Source organism: Cervus elaphus, chromosome 5 (genome assembly GCF_910594005.1).
Source record: "Cervus elaphus chromosome 5, mCerEla1.1, whole genome shotgun sequence".
NCBI lineage: Eukaryota > Metazoa > Chordata > Mammalia > Artiodactyla > Cervidae > Cervus > Cervus elaphus.
Window position 1 is genome coordinate 97,885,204 of NC_057819.1, and position 27,036 is coordinate 97,912,239.

Consider the following 27,036-nt stretch of genomic DNA (forward strand, 5'->3'; position numbering starts at 1 on the left):
GCTGTCCCTCACATCAGCTACCCCACCCATCCTCTGCAGAGAGATAGTCAGTGACCTCTTGACATCAGACACCAGGAACGGCATTAAGGTTTTTAAATTCTACAGGCCGGAGACATACCTGTGTCACGAGCTGCTTTGCAAGAGAGCTTTAAGGAAGAATCACTGGTATGTCACTGACCTAGTAATGGCAGGGAGAAGACTGGTGGTTAACTACTAATTGGACTCTTGACCTTGGACTAGAACAAAGGTGAGGCGCCTCAGATACTTGTACTCATTTGAGAAAGCTGACATTTATTTGGCAGATACCACAAAGCCAGGTCCTGAGAATGCAGGCTTAGCTGCGTTCTCATTTTATCCTCAGAATGATCCATGTTCATAAAGGAGGAAACTGAGGTTTAGACAAGTTAAATAACTTGCCTAGGGTTACAGTTAGTCATAACCATTGAGACTGACTTATAGACTGGAGTCCTTCCCACCACTAGGTTATATAGTCTCTGATCTCTTGGCCACCCACCTCATCCCAGTGAAGCACATCCAGAGAGCTGTGACAACACTGCCAGCATTAGGCAGAGGCTGGAGTAGATGGCGCTGGACTTTCCTTCAGTGGTTAGGTTAAGTTCTACACTGTAAAGCCAAAGGTGTTTTAGGAATAATGATTCTTTGTAAATTCATGGAATTTAAGGTAAAAGATCCTAACTCCTTTAAGATTTGGAAGCTGTCTACTGGACTGTTAGGGTCTTTGAGGTATTTGTCATCTCCACTAATACCTTTGTGCTACTACTGCCACTCCTAAAGACTTATTTTACCTATGGTAGCTTAAAAGTACCCTTGTTATTGTTTAGTTACTAAGTCGTGTCCGGCTCTTTGTGACCCCATGGACTGTAGCCTGCCAGGCTCCTCTGTCCATGGAAGTTTCCAGGCAGGAATACTGGAGTGGGTTGCCATTTCCTCCTCTAAGGGATCTTCCCATCCTAGGGATTGAACCCATAACATCCCCTGCATTGCAGGCAGATTCTTTACCACTAAGCCAATGGAGAAGCCCCAAAATACCTTTATATTAAAGCAAACTTGAGGGTTCAGGAGCATTTTAATAGTGCTCTATTGTTTAGATATATATCAATTTCTTTTACATCATCCTTGATTAATTTACTTATTGTTAACATGAATTCAAAGCAGACATACAGTTTCTTTTATAGTAGAGCAAATTTGGAAATAGACACAATTTGCCATCAGCAAATCTTAATCTTCAGAAAACAACATCTCCACAAGGTTGGCCTGAAGACACTCAGATTCTACCAGTTTTTGAGGCTGTAAGAGAAGAACAGTCATATCTTAACCCACGGTTACAAAAATGTTATTAGGAAGGGAATGAGTTGTTATGCTTTGAATGACACAAGTCTTGAAACAGAGAAATTATCCCATACAGAAACTATCAACTAGTTGTAACAAGTTTTATGAAGTAGTTAAAGATATTTACCTTAAGGTGAATCATTAAAATACTTGGTTCCCTGGACTAAAACAGGAGACAGCAAGTCCAATTTCTCCCCTTCCCCTTAACTCTAATTGAGAATCCCAGGGCCATGACTAGAGGAGGTGCCCTTTCATTTCCTCCAGGATTATGAATTAAGTTGAAAACAACTATTGATGCCACTGTTTTAAGGAATTATATGTGAGTCAGCTTTCTTCAGCAGTGCTTACAGAATTTTAAAATAAGAGTGGCTTTTAAAAGTCACAAAAAAACCCCCAGTATTTGCTTTATTAATACGTCATTGGGATTGGCCATAGGGATGAACGGCCAAGTTGTCTGTTTTGAATGCACTGTGGAGAGCAGTGTGATGTTTGGGATGAAATGTCAAGATCTTTTCAAATTTCAATCCAGAACAAGTGAAGAATTTTGATAGGGTGAATTGTATCTCCAAAACGGTTAAAGAAGGATACTCACTGTTCCATACTTAAGTAGTGTAGGCACTGCAGTTAATTTCAGGTTTTTCCTGAAGTCATTATTTGGATCTTTCCAACTATTTCAAAAAGAGAAAGTGATCATGAAAAACATTTACTTGGTTTCTTAAAGTCTGCTTGATATTTGATACATTCCCACTTTAGCCTTTAGCAATCATTTTTGTTGTAAACATTTAAAAAACCTTGACGTCTATGACCTATTCTCCTGTGCAAAATTTCATTTAAGTGAATATATACTAAGATATAAAATAAATGTAGAGACAATTAAGTTCTGAACTAACATCAAGCCAAATTATTGAATTGCCCTTACCTAATACAAATGGCTGAACATTCAAAATTTTAATTTGTATTTAATATCTTTTACTTGCTTGACTTATCCATGACTGAACCTTAGAACTCAGAAGCTGAATCACAAAGGCCCTTCTCGCCTGTTTGCAAGTCTAGTGTGTGTCTGAGAAATAGAGAACCCATTGCCACTTACTAAGGTTTTTCTCCTACTTGGCAGTAGATGAACACACATCCTTCACCAACATGCTTCAGCCCCTCTCGTACGACTGGTTCAGCTTTTTAAAAAGTTGATAAAAATGAAAGTAATTACTAAACCAACTCTACAATCAGGCGCTGACAAACAGCGTCCCTCTCCTTCCCCTCAGTCTTGGTAAGTACTTAGACGACCGTGCAGTTCACTGAGGTTAACACAAGTTAGGTGTTTTTTTTTTTTTTCTGATTGGAGAAATCAGAAATCTTTTAAGGGTAAGGTCCGCCTCTCAGTTCTGATTTGTCCCCAGGCCACAGCGCCCAGCACAATCAAAGGCAAAAATCTTTGCTGAATTAGAGAAAGGAGACCATCTCACGTGTCCTGCAAGACACTAGTCATACTGGGGAAGTGAAAAGTTCTAAAGGACTAGATTCCAAGATTACCCGGATCGAATGATTAGAAGAGCACTTTTGGTGGGGCGTGAAGGTCTTAACATATTGAGGAGAGTCGGTACAGGGTAGGAGAAGGCAAGAGGAAAGCTCAAATCGCCCTGCGGGACTCCGGGAACAAGACTTCCTCCGCTTCCCCTCCACCCGGCTATCTGGCTATAACCTCGGCCTTCCAGGCACTTCCTCTGGGCAGCTGCCTCCCGAATCCTGGCCTCACCCTGCACGCAGTCGGGGCACCAGCTTTTTCCTTCGGCGTCCTTAGAACCAGAAAAGTAGGCGAAAATGGTCTTGCCACTGTGCTGCTCCACCACCTGCATGAACTCCTCGTAGCCGGACACGCTCACCTCTTCGTAGCTGGCCATCGGGAAAGCGTGCCTCGGAACGCTAGTGGAGTCTCGGGTTCCGCCACTGGGGGGTGGGGCTCTGTGCGGGGTGGGGCGAAGCAGCTTCTGAATGGGCGGGGGGTAGGGCCGGGCATGGGGGAGCCCGCCCGGCTCCGCGGTGCTATGGGAGCCTCTGAGGGCCAAAACTCTTCCGCACAGTTTGTCTGCTCTGCCTTGTCAGGTCTTTCTGTGCCGGCGGCACCCCGAAACCCCGGCTTCTGCCCCACTCTGGTCCCGGTTCCAGCCCCATATGCAGTGGCTGCAAAACCTGCCGCGGCGCAGTCCCTGAGCCCCTTGGTGGCTCCGGAGTTTTAACGGCTCCCAAGTTGCCCTGCGCCTGTTGCCATGGCGACTGGGCCAGCGGCCGGAAGCGGGGCCTAGTCGCGACCCACCCCCTGCCGGCTTCCTGGTAGCCGCGCCGCTCCCCAGGCCAGGTGGGCTCCGGCTGGAGCTGGGGGGATTCTGGGAAGCTGCGTTAGGAGTCCGGGATCTGAGGGAGAGGAGACTTTGACCCGGGGCGGATCCTGCCGCTTGTCGGCACTAGTTACCTTTTCTTCTGCCGAGGCTTTAGTTGGGGGCGGGCGTCCGGGACTGGGCGGGGGTAGGGGGCTGGGAGGGAAGAAGGCTTGGAGGGCTGAGTGTGTGAGAGCGTGTGTGGAGCCGCCCTCGGAGCTGGTGCTGAGACAGAAAGTGCCCCGGGGCTGCGAAGGGAAGGCGGGAGTCATCCTGGAGCGATGAGTGGGGCGGCTGGCCAAGGGGCCTTGCCCGGGCCGAGTGTGCGCGAGCTCGCGGCGGAGAGACCGGGCCTATGCGTGGGACCCAGCCGGTCCGGACGCGCAGTCCGGCGGCCGTGGGGAAAGAGATGGGGTGCAGGGATGTTCCGAGGCCGTGGAACTAGGCGCCGGGCGAGGTCCTTCGTGCGGGAGACGCGCTGCGTGAGTGCGGACAGGCTGCTGAGTCGTCGGCGGCCATGGGGGAGAAGACAAGCAGCGGGAAGAGCCCAGGCCTCGGGGGAGAACGAGGCAGCGGGAACACCTGGCCCTGCAGGCTCGGTGGAGGCTGCACGAGACCGTGGGACCGTGTGGGTAAACGGGGCTGTGAGGGAACCGCAGGTGGTGGGGCCTGTCGGCTCTGTGTGGGTGACTGGCACTGGGGAGGAGGAGACTCTTTACAGGAGTCCCCGGGGCTGTGAGAGGAAAGGTCGTCCGGGATCCATGGGGCATGGGAGCATTCTGGAACTGTGGTTGAAAGTGCAGGCTTTGAGGGCAGCTTCAGGAGGTGGGCAACGAAGCAGAGTCGAGCTCCATCCTGTGCCCGCAGGAGAGGGGCCGGTGGAAAGGGGGGTTCCTGGCCGGGCTTCGTGGGTAGAGACCAGCCGTGAAGGTCTCACCGGACCGTGGGTGAAAGGACAGGCGGGGGCAGCCCCCCGGGGCCGGGGACTATCCATCCCTCCGGGCCCAGGGGCAGGCTGTGAGAGGGCCATGGGCTGCTGTGGGCAGGGCCAGGCTATGAGGATGCCACCTGTGGCTGTGCCTGAGACTCTGGAGGCAAGTTCTGGGATTGCCCCACACCTGCCCGGGAGGGGACAAACTGTGGGGGTGCCTGGGCCCTTGGAGGGGATTGGCTATGGGGTTGCCCCCAGCTCTTCAGTAAAAGGACTGACTCTGCGGGTGCCAGGGGCCGCGGGGTGGCCTGAGGCTGTGGAGGTACCCAGAGCTGTGGCGGGAGAGCTCTGCTGTGGGGGGGTTCCGGATCCTTGGGGGAGACAGCGGGCAGCACAGGTGCCTGGGGCTCTGGCACAGGAGGTGATCTGTGGGCACACCCCAGGCTTGTGGGGGAGAGGGCAGACCACAGCTGTGCACAGAGCGGCCCAAGGGGACACCCCCTCTGTGGGTGCCCCAGTTGTGCCACGGAGGAGGCGCGCTGTGGGGGAGACAGGCCCAGGGACTCTTCCTGGCCTGTGGGGCACCAGACAGCCTATGGAGGTGCCTCGTGCGATTGAAGAGGGAGTGCGATGTGGGGGTGACCCGTGCTTCAGGGAGAGGGGACAGGCCGGGTGGGCAGAGACAGGCTCTGGGGGCAACTCAGGGTCCTGGGAAGCTGCCCAGACTGCGGGCTGGGCAGTGTGTGGTCCTGAGGAGCAGGAGGCAGGCCCTGGCAATGTTCCAGGCCACTGGGGTATAGGACAGGCTACAGGGGTACCTTGGGCTCCCAGGACGGAGACAGGCTGTGGGTGTGTCCTGGGTTTGTGGGGAACACAGCAGCCATTGGGGCTGTCCCAGGCGGTGGGATTATCGGGGACCAGAGGAGTGCAGACCAGCTGCTGCTGCGTTCCAGGCCTGTGGGCTAGACAGCAGGCTCTGGGGGTGCCTCTGGCTGAGGCAGTGCCAGCCACGGTCAGAGAGCCCTATGGTGGGAACGTCTTGAGTCTCCTGGAAAGGAGGCAGGCTCTGGGGGAGCAGGAGGCTGTAGTGCCCGCCGCTGTAGGGAGTCCTGGGTCTGTGTGTCAGGAGACTGGCTGTGGGGACGCTTCCTGTCTCTGCCTGAGGAGACAGGCTGTAGGGCTGTCTGAGCGCGTGAGGGTGCCAGAGCCAGCTGGGGTATCCAGCTATAGATGTGCCCTAGCTCCGTGTGCGCTAAATCCCGGGGGTGAAGCTGCCCGGGTGCCCGCCGCTGTATGGGTGTCTGACTCTGTGGGTCAGGAAGGCAGCTCCAGGGAGGACTGGAACCTGTGGGCAGGGGTTCATGCTGCCGGGAGACCCACGGCCTCAGGGGTACCCATGGCTCCCCAGGAGCTGTGGTTGGCAGGGGAGGATGCTGGCTCGTGGGGAAGGAGACAGAGTGCCAGGGTGCCCATGCCTGCTGAGGTGCCCTGGGCCCCTGGGGTGTGTGGTCCTCTGGGGGTGGAGACTGGCTCTGGAGGTTTCTTGCACTTGCCAGGGGGGAGACAGACAGCAGGAGTTTCTCTGACTGCAGGGGTGTCTGCAGATGCTGGGGTGCCCATGGCTCTCAGGGCGCCTCGGCCTGTGCAGGAGGTGGCTTGTTCTGGAGGTGTCTCATGCTTATGCGGGGAGAGAGAGACAGTGTGGGGACCTACAGATGCCATGGATCCCACCAGAATGGGGATGCCCGCCACTGCCAGAGTGCCTGGGCCCATGAGTGAAGAGATGGGGCCTGGGGGCATCTCAGGCTTGGCGGGAGGGAGACAGTCTGGGGGAGCATGTGTGACCATGGGGCTGCACACAGCCATGGGGATGCCAGGGCCTGTGGGGGAGGAGATGCTCTCTGGGCATTTTTCGGGCTTATCTGGAAGCAGACAGACTGCTGAGGTGCCGGTGGCAGCTGCCAGCATTTCCGTGACGGTGGGGGTGCCCTCAGCTGCCGGGGCCCCTGGGCCGCTGGTGGGCGATGTTACTTCTGGGGATGGCTCAGGTGTATGGGGAAGGAGACCCATGACTGAGGTGCCTATGGCTGCCAGGGCTTCAGGACTTGTGGACAGGGAGACTGGCTCTGAAGGCGTTGCAGACGCGTGGAGGAGACCTGACAGAGCCGTCCCTGAGGCTGCGAGGGTGCCTTTGTCTTTGGGGGTGCTTGCCGCTGTAGAGGTTCCCATGGCACGGCCTGGGCCTGCAGTGGTGTGGGTGACTGGGCCTGCAGGAGAAGAACCCAGGGCAGCTGTCTCTGACCTCACGGGGGTGAGGAGACAGTTCGCAGAGGGCCCCGAGGCTCCCCCCACAGGGGAGATCGGAGGTAGGAATGTCCTGGGGCTGGTGGGGAGGAGCCAGCCAGTGGGGGTGTCTTACACCTGTGGGCGCGGGACCAGGTTATGGAGGTGCCTGAGGTCAGCGGGGGAAGAACTGGACTATGAGAACATGCCAGGAGTGTCCAGAACAGGTGGGACTGTGGGGGAGAATGAAGCTGAGGAGGTGCCCCAAGAGTCACAGGAGGAGACAGGCATCGGCCTCATCAGAGATCACGCACGGCAGGGTGGGAGGAGACAGGCTGGAGGAGAGTCTGCCGTCAGGGCGGGAGGAAACAATTTGGGAGACAGTTTTGAGGGGGAGGACAGATTGAGGGGGGCATTCCACTAGTAGGGATGGCGTTGGGGGATCCTGGGGCTCTTGGGGAGGGAACAGGTTGGGGAGAAATTTGTCCTGTGGTGTAGGGATGTCTTGGGATGGAGAAGAGAGGCTTTGTGGAGACACCTCACCACATATGGGATGGCATATTGGGAGAATTCCTGGTGCAATGGGAAAGGGACAGGTTGCAAGGAGAGCGATGTCCTCTCCTTTGTATGGGAACTTTGTGTGGGGGAAAGGTTTGGGGCCGGTGTCCCTGGACTTTGTGTGTATGTTTGTGTGTGTGTGTAGCATCACTTGAGGTATTCTGGAACTGTGGGATCATCTAGTTTTTTCCTGTTGGAGAATGGACCCATAGGCCTTCGGCATCCAGCCAGGGAGTACTGACCTTGTGAAAGTCCCAGCTGCTGAGAGCTTGACTCTGCAGGCTCCTTCCTCCTGCGGCTCCAGCCCCCGAACCATGATGACATCAGGCCAGTTGGGATGGCCTCACTCGTGTTCCTCCTCCTATCTTCGCTTTTGAGCGTATCTCTACAGCCTTAGAAACAAGGAATCTTTATATTCCTACCCGTGTATCAGTCTTTAAGCAAATCCAGTCTACAATCCTTGGCTTTATTCAAAAGTTTAGGGAAATCCTGAGTTTCCCAGTTGAGTTCCTATTGAATTATTTAAGAGGACAAGCTCTCCCCAAGCATTTAACGCTGGTCAACTTATGGAAAATCTGCTTAATTCGACAAATGTTGAGTTGAATTGTCTACCATGCTCAAAACACTGTGTTGGGGGAAATCTCAGAGAAGCACATGACAAGGCCCTTCCCCTCAAGGAACCTTGTCTAGCTGGGAAGATGAGACAAATACCTGTGAAATAGGTAAAGAACAACACAAGCAAATGGGTGAGTACAGGGGGCGTGGTGTCTATAAGGGGGCATTCAGAACAGGGAGAGGCCCTCCCATGTGGTTTACAAAACACTTGCCTATCTTTAGACAGCTGTAGGGTGGGGGGGAGTTAGGGTGAATCTGAAGAGGTACAGAGGTCATTCTGCTAGTTCCTGGCTGTTTCTGGCATCCGTCTAGGTATTCTGATGCCGCCAGTTTATTTAGAGTCATTGAGAGTTAGAATCTTTTGAGCTACCTAGAAGAGTGAAGTGTACTGCTTTTTGATTGGTAGTTGGAATTTATTAACGTAGACTGTATATCCATAAAACTTCCTGATGGAAAGTGCTTGTTTACCATAGAAGAGCTCTGTTTTTGGAATAACATCTTAATGGCGACCCTTGAGATGTGAAATTTGGAATGAAAAGGACTCAAGAAGTAGTCATTAGGCTAATTGTCGTCGTTTACTCAGTCATGTCTGGGACTCTGCGACCCTATGGATTGTAGGCTGCCAGGTCCCTCTGTTCGTGGGATTTCCCAGGCAAGAATACCAGAGTAGGTTGCCATTTCCTTCTCCATCGGATCTTCTCAACCCAGGAATTGAACCTGCGTCTTCTGCATTGGAATGCAGATTCTCTACCGCTGAGCCATGAGGAAAGCCCATGTCATTAGGCTAGTGTGTCCCCTATTCTCGTGGAAGGTAGACTTTTCAACAGTGTAGTTGTTTTAGTATATGAAAGAAACCATCACATACCTGTCTTTAAGCTTTCTCTCTGCAGTGTGAGGTTGCTATGGACTACTAAAATATTCTTACATGAGTTTTACATAAGTAAAACACAGTGCTTTCACTTTGTTTGAAAAGGTTGGTCTAAAAGTACTTTCTTTTATGTCAGGCAATGATTTTAGGGGAAAACTGTTGGCCAATGACTGAGCTTTCACTATCTGTCTACACTGTCTGACACCATGGGACCAGGCAGACCAGCCGCAGCCTGTGTTCATCTAGCATCTGATGTGCAACTCGATGGGAGGAGTGACCCCAGGAAACTTCAGACCCAGGTAGTTTCGTTTTATTTTTCTCTTCTGATTTTTGTTATGAAACATTTCAGAGAAAGAGAAAAGGACAATGAACACGTTTCAGATCACCTTTTAGATTTAAGCATTATCACGCCTAAGAAAATGGAAAAAAAAAATTCCCTCATATTCTCTAATAATGTCTTCTTTCAGCTTCACCCACTTGTCCTCTAAATGTCTTTTTGTATTAATGAAAATCCTCACACATACAGCAAGCTGCATTTTACAGTGAATATATCTGTACTTCAGTCCATGCCTCTAGAATCCATTCATCAATCCATCTTACTTTTGGATGCATATCAAAATAAATTGCAGATGTGAGTACCCTAAGTACTTGTGCATGCATATCATACACTAGAATTCTTTCTTTGTATACTGTTTTCTTTTGAGGTATATTTTGCATCTTCAGCAACTACATTGAAATGTATACATCTTGTCATATTTGCTAAGTTTTGACCAGTGTGTACACACACATGTATAAATCATATCTCAGATACTGATCATTTCCATTACTCCAGAATGTTCTCTTGTGCCCCTTCCTAGTCAGTCCTGCTGCCCACCCTTCACAGGCAACCACTATTCTGATTTTTTTTTAACCACAGATTAGTTTCTGTGTTCTAGAACTTCATGTACACAGAATCATATACTATGTATGCTTTGGTGTGAGGCTTCTTTCACTGGGTGTAATGTTTCTGAGATTGATCCACCTTGTTGCATATATCAGTAGTTACTTTTTTAATACTGAGTCCTGGACACCTGGGTTATTTCTAGTTTAAGCCATTGTGAGTGAAGCTGCTACATTCTTATACAAATCTTTTTGCAAACATGTTTTCATTTCTCTTGGGTAAATACCTGGGACTAAAATTACTGGCTCATAGAGTAGGTGTATGTTTAGTTTTTTAACAAAGCAACAGACTTTCCCAAAGCAGTCTGTATCATTTTATGTTCCTACCAGTAATGAATGAGAGCTCCAGCTGCTCACATCTTTGCCAGCATTTGGTGGTGTTTTTTAGTTGTAACTATTTTGGTGGGTGTGTAGTAATATGTCAGATAAAATTTTGACTTAGTTTCAGATTGACAGAGAAGTTGCAAGAATGGTACACAGTGTTCCTGGATACTCTTCTCCCAGATTTCCCAGATGTTAACTTTTTATTACATGTCCCCTCTCCCTTTCTCCCTCCCTCCTTCCTTTTTCTTTTCTCTCTGTCTCGCTTCACACACACACACACACACACACACACACACACATGCAATTGTTTTCTGAACTGATTAAGTTAAGGACATGATATCCTTTCGCTTCACACACACACACACACACACACACACACACACACACACGCAATTGTTTTCTGAACTGATTAAGTTAAGGACATGATATCCTTTCGCTTCACACATACACACACACACACACACATGCAATTGTTTTCTGAACTGATTAAGTTAAGGACATGATATCCTTTTGCCCTTAAATACTTGTGCTTGTATAATCATGGTATAGTGATCAAAATCAGGAAATTAGCATTAAAATGATGCTATCATATCATCTACAGACCTCACTGAGATTTTGTTAGTTGTTTCAATAATGTCCTTAACAGTGAAAGAAAATCCAAAATCATGAGTTTTGTTATGTTTCTTTAGTTTCCTTTAATCTGAATGATTTCTGAGTCTGTATTTCATGACATTGACATTTTTGAAAAATGGAGACCTGTTACTTGAGGATTTCCTCTCAATTTGAGTTTGTCTGAAATTTTCTCATAGTTACATTCAGGTTGTGCACCCATAGTGGGAAAACCACTGAAGTGATGCTGAGTTCTTCTCAGTGCATCGCATCAGGAGGTACATAGGTCGATTTATTCCCATTACTGACCATGTTCACTTTTATTGTTTAATTAAGGTGGTGTCTGCCAAGTTTTCCATTGTAAAGTTATTTTTTTACCTTTTGTAATTGGAAGTTTCTGTCTTTGAGACCATGTTAATATCCTTTTACTTCCGAGACTTCATTTGCTTTTAGCATTCATCGATGACTTTTGCCTGAGTCAGTTTTTTATTATGACAGTTGACAAGTGGTGATTTATTTATATCAGAAGATACTTTTAGCATTTTACTTAATTCAATATGATATTCAAACGGTCTCTGATTTGGTCAGTGAAGTGAGAGTCACTTCAAGTTGATTCCAGTGTCCTTTTCACATTGCCATCAATCTTTGACCACTTTTTGGTATAAAAAGATATGCCAGGCTCAGCGTCTTTTGCCCTTTCCCAGCCATTCTTGAAAGGAGCCTTCACCCCTTTGGTGGTGAATGGGTTTTAGAAGTCACCGTCTAGGTGCTGGACATGCTCATTGGTTCCTGGATGTCAGCGTTTTGTCCTGTGCTGTCCCCGAGGACAGAGATGGGAAATAGCTGTGTACACGCATGTGCCCGAACACAATTCATATGTGTTCACATCTCACATCTGCGTTCACATCTGCGCTCACATCTGCGTCCCCTCCTCCTTCCTTCCTCTCCTCTCTCTTACTCCCTTCTTTCCCTCTTTTCTCTGTGTCTGTCTGCCTGTCTGCCTGCCTATCTGTCTATATTAAAACTCTCTGAGTGCACATGCTGCTGCTGCTGCTGCTAAGTAACTTCAGTCGTGTCCGACTCTGTGTGACCCAATAGATGGCAGCCCACCAGGCTCCCCCGTCTCCGGTATTCTCCAGGCAAGAACGCTGGAGTGGGTTGCCATTTCCTTCTCCAATGAGTGAAAGTGAAAAGTGAAAGTGAAGTCGCTTAGTCGTGTCCAACTCTTAGTGACCCAATGGACTGCAGTCTACCAGGCTCCTCCATCCACGGGATTTTCCAGGCAAGAGTACTGGAGTGGGGTGCCATTGCCTTCTCCGCTGAGTGCACATAGGTATCTCCAATCCAGTCCAACACTTCCCATCTGTAACTCCCATATTCAAGAGTGTAAAATCAGTTTCCAGTTACCCACAGTGTGTGTACTCATTTGCTTAATCCTAGAATGTACAAAAGTGTTTGAAAATTGCAACCCATGCCTCTGCAAAGAAAAAGAACACTGCAGATTAGAGCTCAGTATTTGTTTAGAGAACTTGTTGTCTTTAGCCTGAGGGCAGATAGTCCAAATGCTATGTTCACATGTTGATTGGGTTGATTTTTTTTTTAAACCCTTACTTTTTAGTGTGGTTATGTTAGTCTTTTGAACTTCAGTTTGCTTCATTGGTTTCTGTTAGTATTCATTTTTAATGTTTTCCTTCATCCTTCTGAATTTTGTTTATTATCTCTTTCCCCTTTCCCCCTCTTCTTCTCTTTCTTCCTTTCTCTGCAGTGTATGTGAAACATTAAAGTGATTCCAAACAAATTTATGCAGAAAAGAACGTTCAGTGAAATATTACCACCCTCCATCCCCCCAACCATTCCCTCTGTCCTTTCCACCCAATTCCTCCCCATACCCTGTAGATACCTTATCTTATTATTATTTGATTTTTCTTTCCTATGTTTCTTTTTGCACAAGTGATCAGCTGCATGTGTCCTTTCTCATGAACTATCTCTCCCCTCTTTTGAAGGGTGGAATAACCTGCCAATACAGGAGGCACAGGAGACGTGGGTTTGATGCCTGGGTCACGAAGATCCCCTGGAGAAGGAAATTGCAACCCACTCCAGTGTTCTTACCTGGAGAGTCCCATGGACAAAGGAGCCTGGTGGGCTATGGTCCATGGGGTTGCAAACAGTTGGACACGACTGAGCACGCATGCACGCACGTATTACAGATACTCTTTTTTGCACGTGTTCTTTGCACTGACCAGCACGCCTGAGAAATCCCTACACATGGGTTCTTGCACATCTTTCTCATTCTTCTTTACATCTTCATGGTACTCCTCTGTGTGGGTGTACCATAGACTGAGACATGCTTTTACATGGGCATTTAGGTCAATTTCAGTGCTTTGCAGTTGCAAACAACACATGTATGCCCTGTGCAGATGTATTGTTGGGAGTATATCTTCAGAATATATTTCTGGAAGTGAGACTGCTAGGTCAGAAGGCAAATGCATGTGTGGTTTTGTTCATTGTTGCCAGAGTCCCGTCCCTGGGACCTGTATTCCCACCAGGACCCTGTGAGCAGGCCTGTCTTCCCACAGCCTTGCCAGCAGCTTGCGTTGTTGTGTCTCTTAATTTTGCTGCTCTGTTGCCGTCTCAGTGTATTTTTAATTAGTATTTTTATGAGCCTGACCAACATTTCATGCATTTAAGGGTCATATTTCTATCTTTCTTTGTTGTTGTTAATTGTTCATGTGTTTTTACCATTTTCTACTGAGTTTTCATCTTTTTTTCACCTCAGTTTTTAAGATTTCTTTATATATGGGAGCCCTGTGTATTTGCAGATATTTTTCCAGTTCTTTCCAGATGGTGTTCTTTTTTAACCATAAAAAACAAGTTGTTTTTAAAATTTTTACTTGAAGTAATAAAATTTATCACTCTTTTATTGCATGTGGATTTTGAGTTATAGTTGGAAAGCCTTTCTCTACACCCAGGTTAAATAGGAATTCACTCTTTATTTATTTACTTTAGTACATATATCAAATCCCCTAGGTATTTTAGGTCATTTTTCACTCTGGGGGGAAGGATTTCTCTAATAAGGCCAAGTACTGTTCCAAGTACTGTTCCTCATTCTGTGCACTTTCCAGATGGTAACTTTTTTTTTTCCCTCTCTCTCATAATCTCTGTTTCTTTTCCCTAAAATTTTTTTCCTTCAGTTTTCTCACACTGGGTTTATTTTAAACTGACTCTTCATGGACATGATTATATAAACACACATTATCATGTGCACTGTGAGAGTTGGGGAGGCTATCTGCACGAACAAGACATCTTTGTACAGGCCTTGCCGAGCTTGCTGGCAGAATCTTCCAAGGCTGATGACCTGCCACAGACATGGACAGGTCCAAAGCCACAGACGATTTGCTCCTTTTGACATAGTAATCCCAGAACAGATAATTTATCCTCGGGACATAATTTGCAAAGAGAAAAAAAGATAAATGCATGGGAATATTAATTGAACTAATGTTTCTATTATTGGAAACCCTGGAACAATCTCAGTCTTTAATAATAAGATTATAGTTAGGATAAGCATGAAAAGGCCATTCATTGGATTTTGAAAAATGCAACTATGAAAAACAATAAAACTTGTGGGAAGATGGAAGCATGCCTGTGTTTGTTAAGTGAAAAACAAAACCTGTGTCTGTGATGATGATGAAGTTGTTTAGTTGCTAAGCTGTGTCTGACTCTTTTGCGACCCCATGGACTATAGTCTCCAGCATGGATTTCCCAGGCAAGAATAGTGGAGTAGATTGCCTTTTCCTTCTGTAGGGGATCTTCCTGACCCAAGGACTGAACCTGCATCTCCTGCAGTGGCAGGCGGATTCTTTACCACTGAGCCACCAGGGAAGCCCCATCTATCATGATAATAACCTACAAAAACTTAAACCTGCATGAAAAGATGTAAGTGGACTATTTAGAGCAAGATGCACTTAGGTGCAGGATAAAAGATGTGGTCCAACCACTAGATAAAAAGTCTCAGGAAGACATGAAGAAGTATTGTCACTGGCTTAGTTTCTGGGTGGTACATCTGTGGAACAGTTTTCAGGAACACTCGTGATGAACTGTGTTGGTCACTTCCTGGAACCTGACATTTTGACACAGGGCAGAAGTCCACCACTGGGGAGTTGAGAAACTTACTGGTTTTGCTTGAAGCTTTCTGGGTTGACTTTGTGAGGAGGATCATAGTATGCTACTAGTAACCAGAAGGATAATACAGGGGACTCAGTGATATGTAAGAGCTTCCCAGATGCCACCAGTGGTAAAGAACCCGCCTGTCAATGCAGGAGACAGAAGAGACACGGGTTCGATCCCCGGGCTGGGATCTTTGATTTTTCTTCCCTGTGTTTCTTTTTGCACAGATGATCAGGTGCATTTGTACTTTCTCATGAACTTTCTCCTCTTTTGAAGGGTGGTGTAGGTGCAGGAAGTGCAAGTTTGATCCCTGGGTGGGGAAGATCTGCTGGAGTAGGAAATGGCAACCTACTCTGGTATTCTTGCCTGGAGAATCCTGTGGACAGAGGAGCCTGGTGGGCTGCAGTCCATGGGGTCACACAGAGTCGGACACGATTGAAGCGACTTAGCAGCAGCAGCAGATGACTAGGATAGAACCAGGGGTATGCGATCAATTCAAGGGTGTGAGAGTGGCCAATTCTTTGAGTGCAACAGGAAAATAAATACCTCGTAAGCACTAATAATAGTGTGGATGAAATGTTAGAAACTTAATTGTAGACATATGTCAGCTATGCAGTATGGTATTTTTCTAATGTGTGCTTGCTTTTATTTATTTATTTTTTAAAGAACCAGCTGCAGTTTAATAGGAATGTTCCTACACATTCAAGCAACTTGGCAACCCAATACTCTTGCCCACATGGAATTAAAATTGAGAAACTGAAGCACTCATACAACGAGTCTTACCACTGTAGAGATTTAGGTTTTAGAGATGGTCCCGGCCTGAGCAGCTCTGTTTCATTTTCTGTTGTATCAGAAGAGAGACTTAGCTATGCGGTTCATCTGGCCAAAAGAGATGTAAAACGAAGACAGTTTGAAGAACATAGAAAAGAGCATCACCTCAGAAGTCAACCCCATGTCTTTCGGAACTGTGGACACTCTCAGTATAAAACGTCTGACCTTGGGGTGGAAAGAGAGGAATCAAGGAGTCGGGATGCCTGTCATGGCAGCCACCAGCCGTCCAAAGTAGAGATTTCCAGCTCAGGCGCCAAGGTATACCTGTACACATCTCATCCAGGACAATCGGGTCTTCCTGTGCCAAATTCTCCACCCACGCGCGATCCAGGCCTTCAGCCACACACCAGGATAGATGACCACAAAAGCCTATGTGAACACAAATGCCTGCTGGAAGTTCAGCGACTCCAGAAAGAATTGAGCAGTTGTATCCGTAAAATTGAAGCAGTAGCTAAAAGAGGTGAGACAAACTGGACTCTTGACTTTGAAAAAAATGCTCCAAGAGGGTAGAGGCCAAATACATTCTTTAGGACCCCTGCCCCTCATCACTTCCATTTCTGTCCTTCTGTCACTAGAATGAGCATTCACGACAAGACAGGTGAATTTTGAGTTTGACCAGTGTCTTTTTTTCTGAAGAGTTTGCCCTAGTGTCTTTCCAGCAGAGGCACCTGGAACAGCCCCTTTTCCTTAGGTTGTGCTAGGTAAGCTGAATGACTGAGGGTCCCACCTAGTAATCACAGTACCTGCTGTCTTCTGGAGCCTGAGTGCAAATTATCCTATAATGTTTTGCTTCTGTATCCAGAAGTCCTTCTGGAAAAGTTATTTTTAATCTGTTCAGAAAAGAACATTATATAAAATGTGTATATTCTAGATAAAAACAGTTCTAAGTTGGGCAATGTTTAGATGAGTACGCCGCAGTGATAGGGAGCTACAGATGTATGTATGAGACATCTGACCGCAGGGTAGAAAGGAAGGTATATAATCCTCTCATACTGTTTTCTACAATCTTTCAGCATTCTCTACACCCTTGCATTTTCCTGGAAAGTAGAGGATTGGTTGCACATGGAAAATTGGGGGTTACCATAGCTGAGAAGTAGGGGAGTCAAGCCTAGCTTTCAGACTGCAAGGCACAGGGAGTTGGCATCAAAAGGAGCTACTGTGCCAGGATAGTAGAGTCTATGATGATCTTTTGCATTTTAAAGTCAAGTAATGTATGCATATGCATGTTACATAATGAATTTAAGGTACGGTACAGAAACAGATTGAACAAAATAGAACAAAAATATGTAAATGAGGGTATTTTGGCATGGGAAAAAAACAAGGAAAGCACAAAGTAAGACTTATTAGGAATGGGCAAAAGATTTGTTTCTAAGCTTCCACAGAATCTGCTAAAGAGGAAAATGTGATCAATTACAGAATTTACAAAGGAAAAAAAAATTGCACAAGGAGAAAATTATGCCAGATATAGAGGTTGGAAGATTTCTCTGGTAGGTCTTCATAGAGAATATGTTGTGTAATATGAACAAGTCAAAAACATTCCTACATCACAATAACAGAGGTGTCTTGGCTCATTTCTCCTAACTTTGCTCAGTGGTGGTCTGTAGCATGACCCCATGGAACAGTGTGGTAGAAACCATGCTCCTGGGGTGAGATAGGGGGAAGCAAAGCCACGAGGCATGCCACTCTACTGATGGCGCCTCGTATAGGAGCCTTAGAGCAGGGCTGCTCAGGTAGTCTTCCAGAAACAATTTCTTTGAGCTAATCGTTTGAAAATATGGAGCAGCAGTGTGTACGAGGGTCTGTTTTCTGACAAATGAGACAAAGGCTTTAGCAAATAATTTTAGCCCTTGCCATCTTAATATGTTAGAGAACGGTTTCCTCTTCTGGGTTCAGGATAAGAAAGTGTAAAAGAAATCTTGCTATATATAAAAATAGGTCAATAAATTATTTTTGTTTAAATGGAAAGCATTATAGATTTGGGTTCAATATAAATAGCTTAAAAATAATAACTGCATAACAGGGGGCTAGGCTGTCCGGGGCATTCGGATTTGATTAACACCTTCCTGTCTCTTTCATCTCGGAGTCAAGTACACAGGCCCCCTTGCTTGTTGCTAGTTTCTTGGCTGATGAAAAATTTTTTGTTATGACAGCCTCATGTTTTTTTCTTAGTAAAACTACAGATCTTTAACCTCATTATCTTTGTGAGCCATTGAAGTTTTTAATCAGCTTTTATATATGGTTTATAATCCACTTTGGGGGGGGGACATATTTTCAGATCGCGTGGAAGAAGCTTTGGACCCTGATGAGGAGCGGAGGATCCGGGTCAGGAGACAGGAGCAGGCGGTCCGTTCTGCCCGTACGCTCTATGTCCTCCAGCAACAGGTGCGGAGGCACGGGGATGATGGTGGGGCAGGCTTCCCAGGGAATGCGTGCTTTCCGTTTGTGCCAGAAATATCAGCACCGGCCTATCCTACATGGCTTCTGATGTGTTTGTGCGTCTAAGTTTCCTGGATGTGTGGACAAACAGTTCTTCCTCTTTCCGCCCTCCGTCTTTATGTGTCTGTGTGTATACAGCCAAACTCTTTAAATACTGTTTTGTTCATTTTTTTCTGCTTTTGGGGGTCACAGACGCTTGAGGATCTACTGAAAGCTATGTGTCCTTTCCCCAGGAAAAAAGTGCTTATACAGGACATATTTTTGTAGACAAGTTTAAGTGGATTGGTTACCCTGAAATCCTTGGTTCCCAGTAATGCAGCTTGTAGTCTTAGAGGAAAGGGACTTTTGTTAGTTTCCCATCCATTGCATGTTTATTGTATATTAGAAACTTAGAAAATAGTAGATGGGCTTTCCTGGTGGCTCAACTGGTAAAGAATCTGCTTGCAGTGTGGGAGACCTGGGTTTGATCCCTGGGTTGGGAAGATCCCCTGGAGAAGGAAATGGCAATCCACTCCAGTATTCTTGCCTGGAAAATCCCATGGACAGAGGAGCCTGGCAGGCTACAGTCCATGGGGTCGCAAGAGTCGGACCCAACTTAGTGACTACACCACCACCACCACATAGTAGATAGTTTGGTTGTCTTTACTAAGTAGTAAAGAATGAAGAATATGTTAAATGTCACTCAGGATACGTTTTGTCATTGTTCAGTTGCTCAGTCGTGTCTGACTCTTTGCGACCCCGTGGACTGCAGCATGCCAGTCTTCTCTGTCTAGGATACATGTAGTGGCTGATGAATAGGCATTTATATTATTTACATTATGGGCAGATTTTTAAAAATGTTTGTTTCAACTATAATTGGAGAAGGAAATGGCAACCCATTCCAGTATTCTTGCCTGGAAAATCCTGTGGACAGAGGAGCCTGGCAGGCTACAGTCCATGGGGTTGCAGAGTCGGATATGACAGTCCATGGGGTTGCAAAATTGACTTCACTCTTTCAATTTTAATGTCTTATTTGTTGGTAAGCATTGAACTTATTTCTGGTCACTTTGGTCACATGTTAGCTTTCTTGCTCTAACCCCAAACTGGGCTCTTTGATTTAAAGATAATGCCTGAGTGAGATTTTGTTATTATTCTTGTTGGCTTCTATTTTGGTCCTTACTCTACACTGCTGTCATAGGGATTGTTCTGAAACACGAATCTTAGCCTGTCAGAGCTCTGCTTGAAAGGTGTGATTGGCTCTCTGTAACTAAGAGGGTGAAAGCTGACTTCTTTCTTTATAATTGATAAATTATTTTCTTTTTGGTTGTGCTGGACCTTCGTTGCTGCACACAGGCTTGTCTGTACCGTGAGCGGGGCCTACTCTAGTCACAGCGCACAGGCTTCTTAGTGCCATGGCTTCTCATGTTGCAGAGCACGGGCTCTAGGGTGCGTGGGCTTCAGTAGTTGCAGCTTCTGGACTCTTGGAGCACAGGTTCAGTAGTTGTGGTGCATGGGCTTTGTTGCCCCACAGCATGTGGGATCTTCCAGGATCAGGGATCGAACCCTGCATCAGCAGGTGGATTCTTAACCTCTGGACCATCAGGGAAGTCCAAAAGCTGAATTCTTTGGCAGCACGGCACTGAAAACTTCCTGATGTGGCCTCCTACCTTTCCAGAGTCACCTCCTTTAGGTTACGTTCCTCTTACAGTGGGAATCAAGGGATGGGAGGGAAACCTGTGCTGTAGTCACCATCTCAAACTGGAAACCAGTAGCTGTTGTGGGGTTGCTTGAATGAGGAGTCTGTTCTCATTTTCAAGTGACTTGAATCAATAATGGTTATATTTGGACACGATAAGATGCATCCTTTTCTACAAAAAAGATCAGTGGAAAGGTACAAAGATTTTCTTTTTTTTCCCCCCCCTTTATGAACCAGGTTAAAGAAATCCAGGAAGAATTGGATAAATTGAGTCCACATAAGATTAAACACACTAAGAAGGTATGATGAAATTTAATTATGCTTAATTCTTATTGTTTATAAACTACATTTCCAGTGCTTTGATGATATTATGTGTGGGTTCTCTCCACCAATATTTATCATCAACACTTGTAGAAACTTGTTAGGGAGTGAGCGTCTTAAATGTCCTAACTTTGAGGGTCACCCTCCAAGAAACAGGTTCTGAAAATAGATTGTTGGTTGTTGCAGCTGGTATATGAAATTGAGCATGAGAGGGGAAACACTTTGTCATTAGGAAACCTTTAAACTTTATAGTTCCCTTTACTATGAAAAAGTTTTTGCAATGGAAGTCGTTCTTACATAGAAGATTGACTGTAAATGTTTGTTAAGGGTTGGGTTAACATTTAGATGTTCTGAGTATTGAAGTAACTCTTGCATCTCATTTACTGCCAGTCATGGGCAGTGTCCAGGCTGGCTGCTGCCCATCGAGGAGCAATTCGGGCCTTACAGACGTTTGTCGCTCAGTTCACTGCCGGAGGGGAGTACCCCATTCCTACTTGGTGCAAGGAGCTGGGCAGTCTTATCCGCCAGCTCTCTCTCTGTTCTGCCAAGCTGGAGGCCGAGTCTTCTGTCCCTGATGTGGTGATAGATATCCTGCAACAGATTGAGGTATGAAATTGACCATGATTTGTATTTAAAGTGCATTATTTCTAAGCAGGGAGGTTATGTTCACCACTGCCTGATTTCATTGAGGTTCATGGAGAACACAAGACTCATCTGGTACCTAGTAAATTCAAGCTTTGCAGAGAGCAGAAGGAGCACTTCATTTTAATTTCATTGTTTTTACAGTCTAGTCAATATTGTATTTTACTTCTTTGAGACATGGTGTCTCAAGTCTAGAACATAAAACAACTCGTAACCCGGCCATTAATTAAGCAGAATATTCCATTCCATGACCATGCCATTTAATAAAGAATGTATTAGCATATAAAAGGAAAACAGTAAAACACTGTTTAGTAGTGAGGTTAGAATATCAGTGTTCAATCTAGATAGATTATTGAAAAGAAGCCCAAAAATGTATGGAAACAAGCCTAAAGTCTTATGCTATGGCTAGAGACTTCTGGATATCCCAACTGGTGTGTACTAGTCAGGAATGGATAGTGTTCTTAGTTTTTATTGGTGATGAAGACAGCAAAAACAGTCTGTCCTTAAATCTTGATAGTTCTCTGAAGTTTAGAGAATGCTGCCATTCATCCTTACTGTATTGCTGTGATTTGCAGTTGGTTTTATTACTATTTTACATATTTAAAGAAAAAAGCAAAGCTCAGAGACATGACACAGACACTTCTTTTGAAGGCTGGGAATCAAACTCCTGTCTTCAAACTCCCGTGCCACTGTTATTTCCACTGTCCCACACATTTTCATCACAGATTTTTAAAAAAGCGTTTATATTAGTGTGAGATACATAATAGTAAGCTGTTAGCTATAGGGAAGCGTGCTGTAGTGGGAAGAATTCTAGACCACGTGACAGACCATTTCTACATTAGCTAGCCCTTGGTGATCTTTAGGACCCCTTCTACCTTTGTCATTATCCAGCAAATGTATTTGTGATATATATTGCTTACGTTTATGTATGTGGAATCACTATCAGGAATGTCACTGTCAAAGAGAGCCCTTTAGGTAGCATATCAAGTTATGTGGTTTTTTTAAAACTTATCCATTAAAAACATTTATTGGCCAAAACAGTTTTATTTGAAGAACATAGCTTGATCATTCTCCAGAGATCATTCTCAAGGATCTCAAGAGATACAGTTTCTATCCCAAATTTTGGGCATGAGTGCCTTAACATAATGTTTCTTAAACATACCCTTTATCTCCCCTACATTTGAAAATATTCAGTAGTGTGAGAAATTTATTCTTGTTGACATGTACCACACTATCCCACAGTTTATGTTGTTATTCCTCGCTGTCATCTGAGCTAAACGTCCCTGGCTGCGTTCAGTCTTCGTTAACATGTACTGACCATGGGAGATTGGGCCCTTGCTGCCTGGTGAGAGTGAGTGGGTGCTTGTTAGAGCGCATGCCTCTCTCAGGAAAGGGGGCTGGCAGGGACAGGTCTTCCCCATTGTGGTGGGTGAGTGATCAGAGCCATGAACATGTTCCTTTAGTTTATGAAGATGTGCGTTTTAGTTTGTGTGCCCACTTAAAAGATTATTTAAGTTTATGAGGTTTTCATTGAGAACTAATGAAGTAAATTATATTGGGTTATATTCTGAAGACTGTGGTTAGTTTTTAAATGGGGATCCTTAATTTTAGAATTTGAATACCTTTAATAGTAGTGATAATCTTTACTTTTTGATCATTGGTTTTCATGAGCTAAACATGTGAAAGAACATGCAGAACTCCTTTTATTAACTGGATGTCCTAAATAACCAAGTTTTAAAAGTAAGTGATGGTTCAGTTAACAATTAGAGATGGCCATTTAATAACACATTTTTCCAGGATCCCCATTTTCCATTTTGTGATCAACAGTCAGACTTTTGTGAGACAAACTAAGAGAATGATTGACTGTTTCATGGCAGGCTTTAGAATCTCTCCTGGAAAAGAAACTGTCTCCAAAAAAGGCAAAGAAATGTTTCAGTGAAATTCGGAGCAGATTTCCTGTTGGTAGCCAAAGGGCCTTAGAGAGATGGCGAAACACATCCCCAAAGAATGAGAGGAAGCCCTTTGTAGCAAAGGAGATATTTCCACAGGAAACAAGACAACCTTCAGTGGCAAAGAAGCTCCTTGCTGGTATGTGTCCTAAAGTGTTTACTGCAAGATACTTTATTCCTTGACATTGTCTGGGCTGTAACAGTTGCCACATTGAGGGAAAAGTCAGGATTTATAAGCCTGGTCAACAATAAGTGCACTTGAACTAGGATAAGTGAGCAGCAACCAAGATGCTACTTTAGGCTGGAGGCTGGAGTATTTCCATAGAGGAGGGAGGGTGAAGAAAGTAAAATTCCCTTTTCCTGCATTTGGGCTGACCAAAGTAAATTCCTAGAGAGCTGGCAGATAGAACCCTACTTTCTCTTCTAAGTTTGTTTATTTACATTTTAATGATAGCTATGTATACATATACACACAAACACATACTTGGTTGATATGTATGGATTTCTTTTTACATAGGTAATAAATAAATTTTTGTTATTCCAGTAAGTAGAATTGCAAGCTTATGTGGTTTGCCCATTTAAAACAGACACTGCCAACTTGCCCTTAAAAATGGGTGCACAGTTATGTTTTCAACTAGCACTGACCATCAATATATATTTCCCCATATCCTTACCAAGTACTTTATATAATGAAATAGAAAAAATTTCAGTCTCTTGGTGGAAAATGTTATTGAATTTCTTACTGTTTTATATTTCCCTGATTCCTGGTGAGGAAGATTTTTCTTTCACATGTTCCTTGGACTTGTTTATTTCTTCCTCTTCTGTGATTTGTCTGTTCATATCCTTTGCTATCTCCCTACTGGGTCCTGTCTTTGCTTCGGAAGTTCTTTATGTATTTTGGATCTTCATCCTTTTCTGGTTTTATATATATCATAAATATTTTATCTTAAGATGCTTAACTTTTGCAGGCCCCCCCTTTCCCAGCATAAAGAGAATGCATTTTGACATATGATGCTGACTCTTTAGTTTTGGCAAATCTGCATATGAAGTTAAGGAAATTTTCTTCTGTTCCTGTTTTGCTGAGAGATTTTCTTGTCCTCTTTTTTTTCTTCGTAGTTAAACTGACACATCTATATTGATAGTACTTTAAAGTAGTTTTAAAATTTTAATATTGAAATTTTTAATGTGCCATTAAATCAGTGTGTGGACAAATCCAATAAGCTGGTTTCCCTTGTTTTAGTTGAAGTAGAATATGCGATGGCTCATTGGGTAAAGAGCCTGCCTGCAATGCTGGAGACACAGGAGATATGGGTTTGATCCCTGGTTTGGGAAGATCCCCTAGAGGAGGAAATGGCAACCCATTCCAGTATTCTTGCCTGAAAAATCCCAAAGGTTTGCCAAGAGTTGGACACAGCAGAGCAACTAAGCAGCAACAGTTTTCCTTTTATAAATTGAAGTGGAGTATACAGTCATTGGGTTTTTTCCAGTTTGGAGTGGTTATAAGGAGAACTACTGTGATTGTTTGTTTTTATGTATGTCTCTTGGTACATGTGTGTGTTTATTTCTGTTGGGTTTATTCCCAGGAGTATTATTGTTAGGTCATCAGGGTATGTATTTGTTCAACTATAATAAGAATTTTTTTCAAAGTAGTTTTATCTTTTTTATTCCAACTAGCCATCTATGAGAATAGTTGCTATACATCCTTGTTATTAGTTTAAAAAATTTTAGCCACCTGGTTGGTGTGTAAGGTTGTCATTGTGGTTTTAGTTTACATTTTCTGGATGATATATGGTGAGTACCTTTCCATATATTTATTGGCCATTTACATGTCTTTTGTGAAGTGCCAGTTCAAGTCTCTTTCAAAGTCCTCCCTCGGCCTCCCTCTCTCTTATTTTCTGTTCTTTTTTTCCTTTCTCTTTTCTTTATTGATGTGTCGAGTTCTTTGTAGGAGTTTGCTGCATATGGGCCCTTTCCCAATTACCTGTGTTATAAATATTCTCTTAGAAATAAGATGTGGCTTGCTTTTAGATGTTGCTGTAGTGTCTTTTGATGGACAGAATTCTTAATTTCGCTGAATTCCAATGTAGCGATCTTTTCCTACATAGGGTTGTTTTTTTTTTTTTAAGGTTGTTTTTGGATCTTGTTTAAGAGGCTTTTCCTGGAAAAGGAAATAGCAGCCCACTCCAGTATTCTTGCCTAGGAAATCCCGTGGACAGAGGAGCCTGGCAGGCTATAGTCTCTGGAGCCACAAAGAGTCAGACATGACTTAGTGACTAAACAACAATAACGCCCTGGTCAGGGAAAAGAATAAAGAATTACTTAATAGAAAAAAAAAAGTTTTTCCCTTTACCATAGTTAAGGAAACATTTTCCTATTTATTTTCTAGAAAAGGTTCATTTTCCTCCAGGTGGATATCTACTTGAGATAACACTCTTCGTTGAAAATATTATCGTTTTTCCCACAGTGGTGAGGTCACTTTTGTCATAAGTTAAGTGTCCACATGTGTAGGGGTCACTTCCTGGGTCCTCTGTTCTCTTCCATTGATCTAATTGTAGGTTCTTAGGTTAGTGTATACTATCTTAATTATTCTAAGTCAGCTTTTGTCACCAGTTCTTCTTCCAGAATGTCTTGGCTAATCTTGACCCTCAGTATTTCCATAGAAATTTTAGGATCAGAATTTGTTACTTCCCTGATCTCTCTCTCTCAACACTCCCAACAAACAACCTCTTGAAATTTTGGTGGGGAATTGTTATCTTTACAAAATTATATTCCCCAATCCACAGGCAGGGTATATGTCCCTTTATTCATTTAAGTTGTCTTTAAATACTCTTAGTAACTTACAATGTGTGTGTGTGTTCGTCTTTAGTTAGAATGATTCCTTGGTATTGCTATTTCCAGAGCTCTTGTAAAGGATGTCTTTTTAAAAATTTAATTTCTAGCGTATATTATGGGTATACACACAGTTGATTTTATGTGTTGATCTTGTATCTAGCAACCTTGCTAATTTATTTCTGTAATTTATCTGCAGATTATTTGTGTTTTGCAGTGTGTATAGTCATGTCATCTGTGAATATAACCATTGGGTTATGTCCTCCTTTCCAATCTTTATCTCTTTTATTATTTTTTTTTCTATAGTTTTCTGGTTTTATTTACTTGATCTTTAGATGACTGACACAAGGTATGTTAAAGTCTTTGAAGACTTTTAAAATTTCTCATTGTATTTATATTCAGTTTTGTTTAGTACATTTTGAAGTCGTGCTATTAGATACACAAGCGTTCCTTACTGATAAATCTTTTTTGGTGGATTTTATATATTATTATTAAATATTTGTCTTTCTAATGTCATTTGCTTTGGGTTCTCTTTTGTTTGATATAAATATTGTTTCATCTACCCAACTTATTTGGCATTTACCTAGAATAACGTTCACATCCCTTTATGTACAGTCCGTCTTTGCTGTTTTAAGAATGTCTGTTGTCAGTACTTCATTGTCTGTGTTTTTAACTCTGTTGTAGAGTTCTATATTTAACCTACTGACATTTACTGAGATTAATGGCACATTTGGACTTCTTTTTCCCTTTTTATTTTTGATCTGCCACTTTTTTTTCTTTGTTGTAATTTACTGTGTTAATCGAGCTCTTGTTTCATTTTGTTTCCTCTACTGATCTGAAGTTATAAATCAGTTCAGTTTCTCAATTTGTCACTAATTCTGTGGCACCTCCATAGTGTAATGCCCTGCCTGTATCGTGAAGGTAACAAAACCTAACCTCCTTAGTCACTGTTAGATATTTACTTGCTGTAACATGGCATTCTGTTCCCTTCATTGCTAGGCAGGTAGAACCAATGCTGCCACCTTCCTTCTACCCAGAGGCCGCCTTCCGCTCAGTATGGGTGTGATGCTTATTGCATGCTGTATCCTGTGTGGAAGCCCAGGACCCGGCAGTAATTAGGCGCTTAAATAACCAGCTGTGAAGAGGGTATACTAGAACAAGAAAAGGCCTTTGAGCAACAGATCATGGTAACTTCAGTTCTGGATGTTAGGGGCTCATTTACGGTGCTCTGGAGGAAATGTAGAGAACTTTCCAGGCCTGCCCACAGAGATGTGTTTCCCAAATGAGTTAAAAGATGAGAGGGACCCTTAACTGTGTAGTGCACTAACAGGCGGGGACCA

At 44.4% G+C, this 27,036-nt stretch overlaps 3 protein-coding genes across 7 annotated transcripts in view; 2 read left to right on the forward strand and 1 right to left on the reverse strand.

The window, feature by feature from the left end:
* Positions 1 to 1,120: 1,120 nt before the first annotated feature.
* Positions 1,121 to 3,431, reverse strand: TXNDC17 (thioredoxin domain containing 17). Its single transcript, XM_043903480.1, has 4 exons — positions 3,104 to 3,431; positions 2,441 to 2,522; positions 1,943 to 2,018; positions 1,121 to 1,308 (listed from the first exon to the last, which is right to left on the reverse strand). The coding sequence occupies exons 1-4, from the start codon at positions 3,246 to 3,248 to the stop codon at positions 1,240 to 1,242; spliced, it is 372 nt and encodes a 123-aa protein (XP_043759415.1). The 5' UTR covers positions 3,249 to 3,431; the 3' UTR covers positions 1,121 to 1,239.
* A 75-nt stretch (positions 3,432 to 3,506) lies between these two features.
* The window catches only part of KIAA0753 (KIAA0753 ortholog), a 57,250-nt gene continuing 33,720 nt past the window's right edge, over positions 3,507 to 27,036 (forward strand). The window contains exons 1-7 of one of the 5 annotated variants that reach the window (XM_043903472.1): positions 3,507 to 3,703; positions 9,114 to 9,276; positions 15,680 to 16,304; positions 18,120 to 18,226; positions 20,193 to 20,255; positions 20,667 to 20,882; positions 22,796 to 23,006. In XM_043903472.1, coding sequence (XP_043759407.1) covers positions 9,184 to 9,276; positions 15,680 to 16,304; positions 18,120 to 18,226; positions 20,193 to 20,255; positions 20,667 to 20,882; positions 22,796 to 23,006 — 1,315 coding nt within the window. In that variant the 5' untranslated portion in view covers positions 3,507 to 3,703; positions 9,114 to 9,183. Of the gene's footprint in view, positions 3,704 to 3,757; positions 4,351 to 7,464; positions 8,241 to 9,113; positions 9,277 to 15,679; positions 16,305 to 18,119; positions 18,227 to 20,192; positions 20,256 to 20,666; positions 20,883 to 22,795; positions 23,007 to 27,036 lie in introns of those variants that run through there. The other 4 variants (XM_043903473.1, XM_043903475.1, XM_043903474.1 and 1 more) reach the window with 4 other exon arrangements.
* Positions 4,359 to 7,360, forward strand: LOC122694574 (collagen alpha-2(I) chain-like). The gene has a single exon (XM_043903469.1). The coding sequence runs from the start codon at positions 4,484 to 4,486 to the stop codon at positions 7,358 to 7,360; it is 2,877 nt and encodes a 958-aa protein (XP_043759404.1). The 5' UTR covers positions 4,359 to 4,483.

Coding starts and splice junctions, on each gene's coding strand:
- TXNDC17 (XM_043903480.1), bottom strand. CDS start 3,248: ATGGCCAGCTACGAAGAGGTGAGCGTGTCCGGCTACGAGGAGTTCATG. Junction 2,523..3,103: donor GTGCCCCGACTGCGTGCAGG/GTGAGGCCAGGA, acceptor CTTTTTAAAAAG/CTGAACCAGTCGTACGAGAG. Junction 1,309..1,942: donor CACTACTTAAGTATGGAACA/GTGAGTATCCTT, acceptor CTTCTCTTACAG/CCTCAAAAACTGGTAGAATC.
- LOC122694574 (XM_043903469.1), top strand. CDS start 4,484: ATGGGGCATGGGAGCATTCTGGAACTGTGGTTGAAAGTGCAGGCTTTG.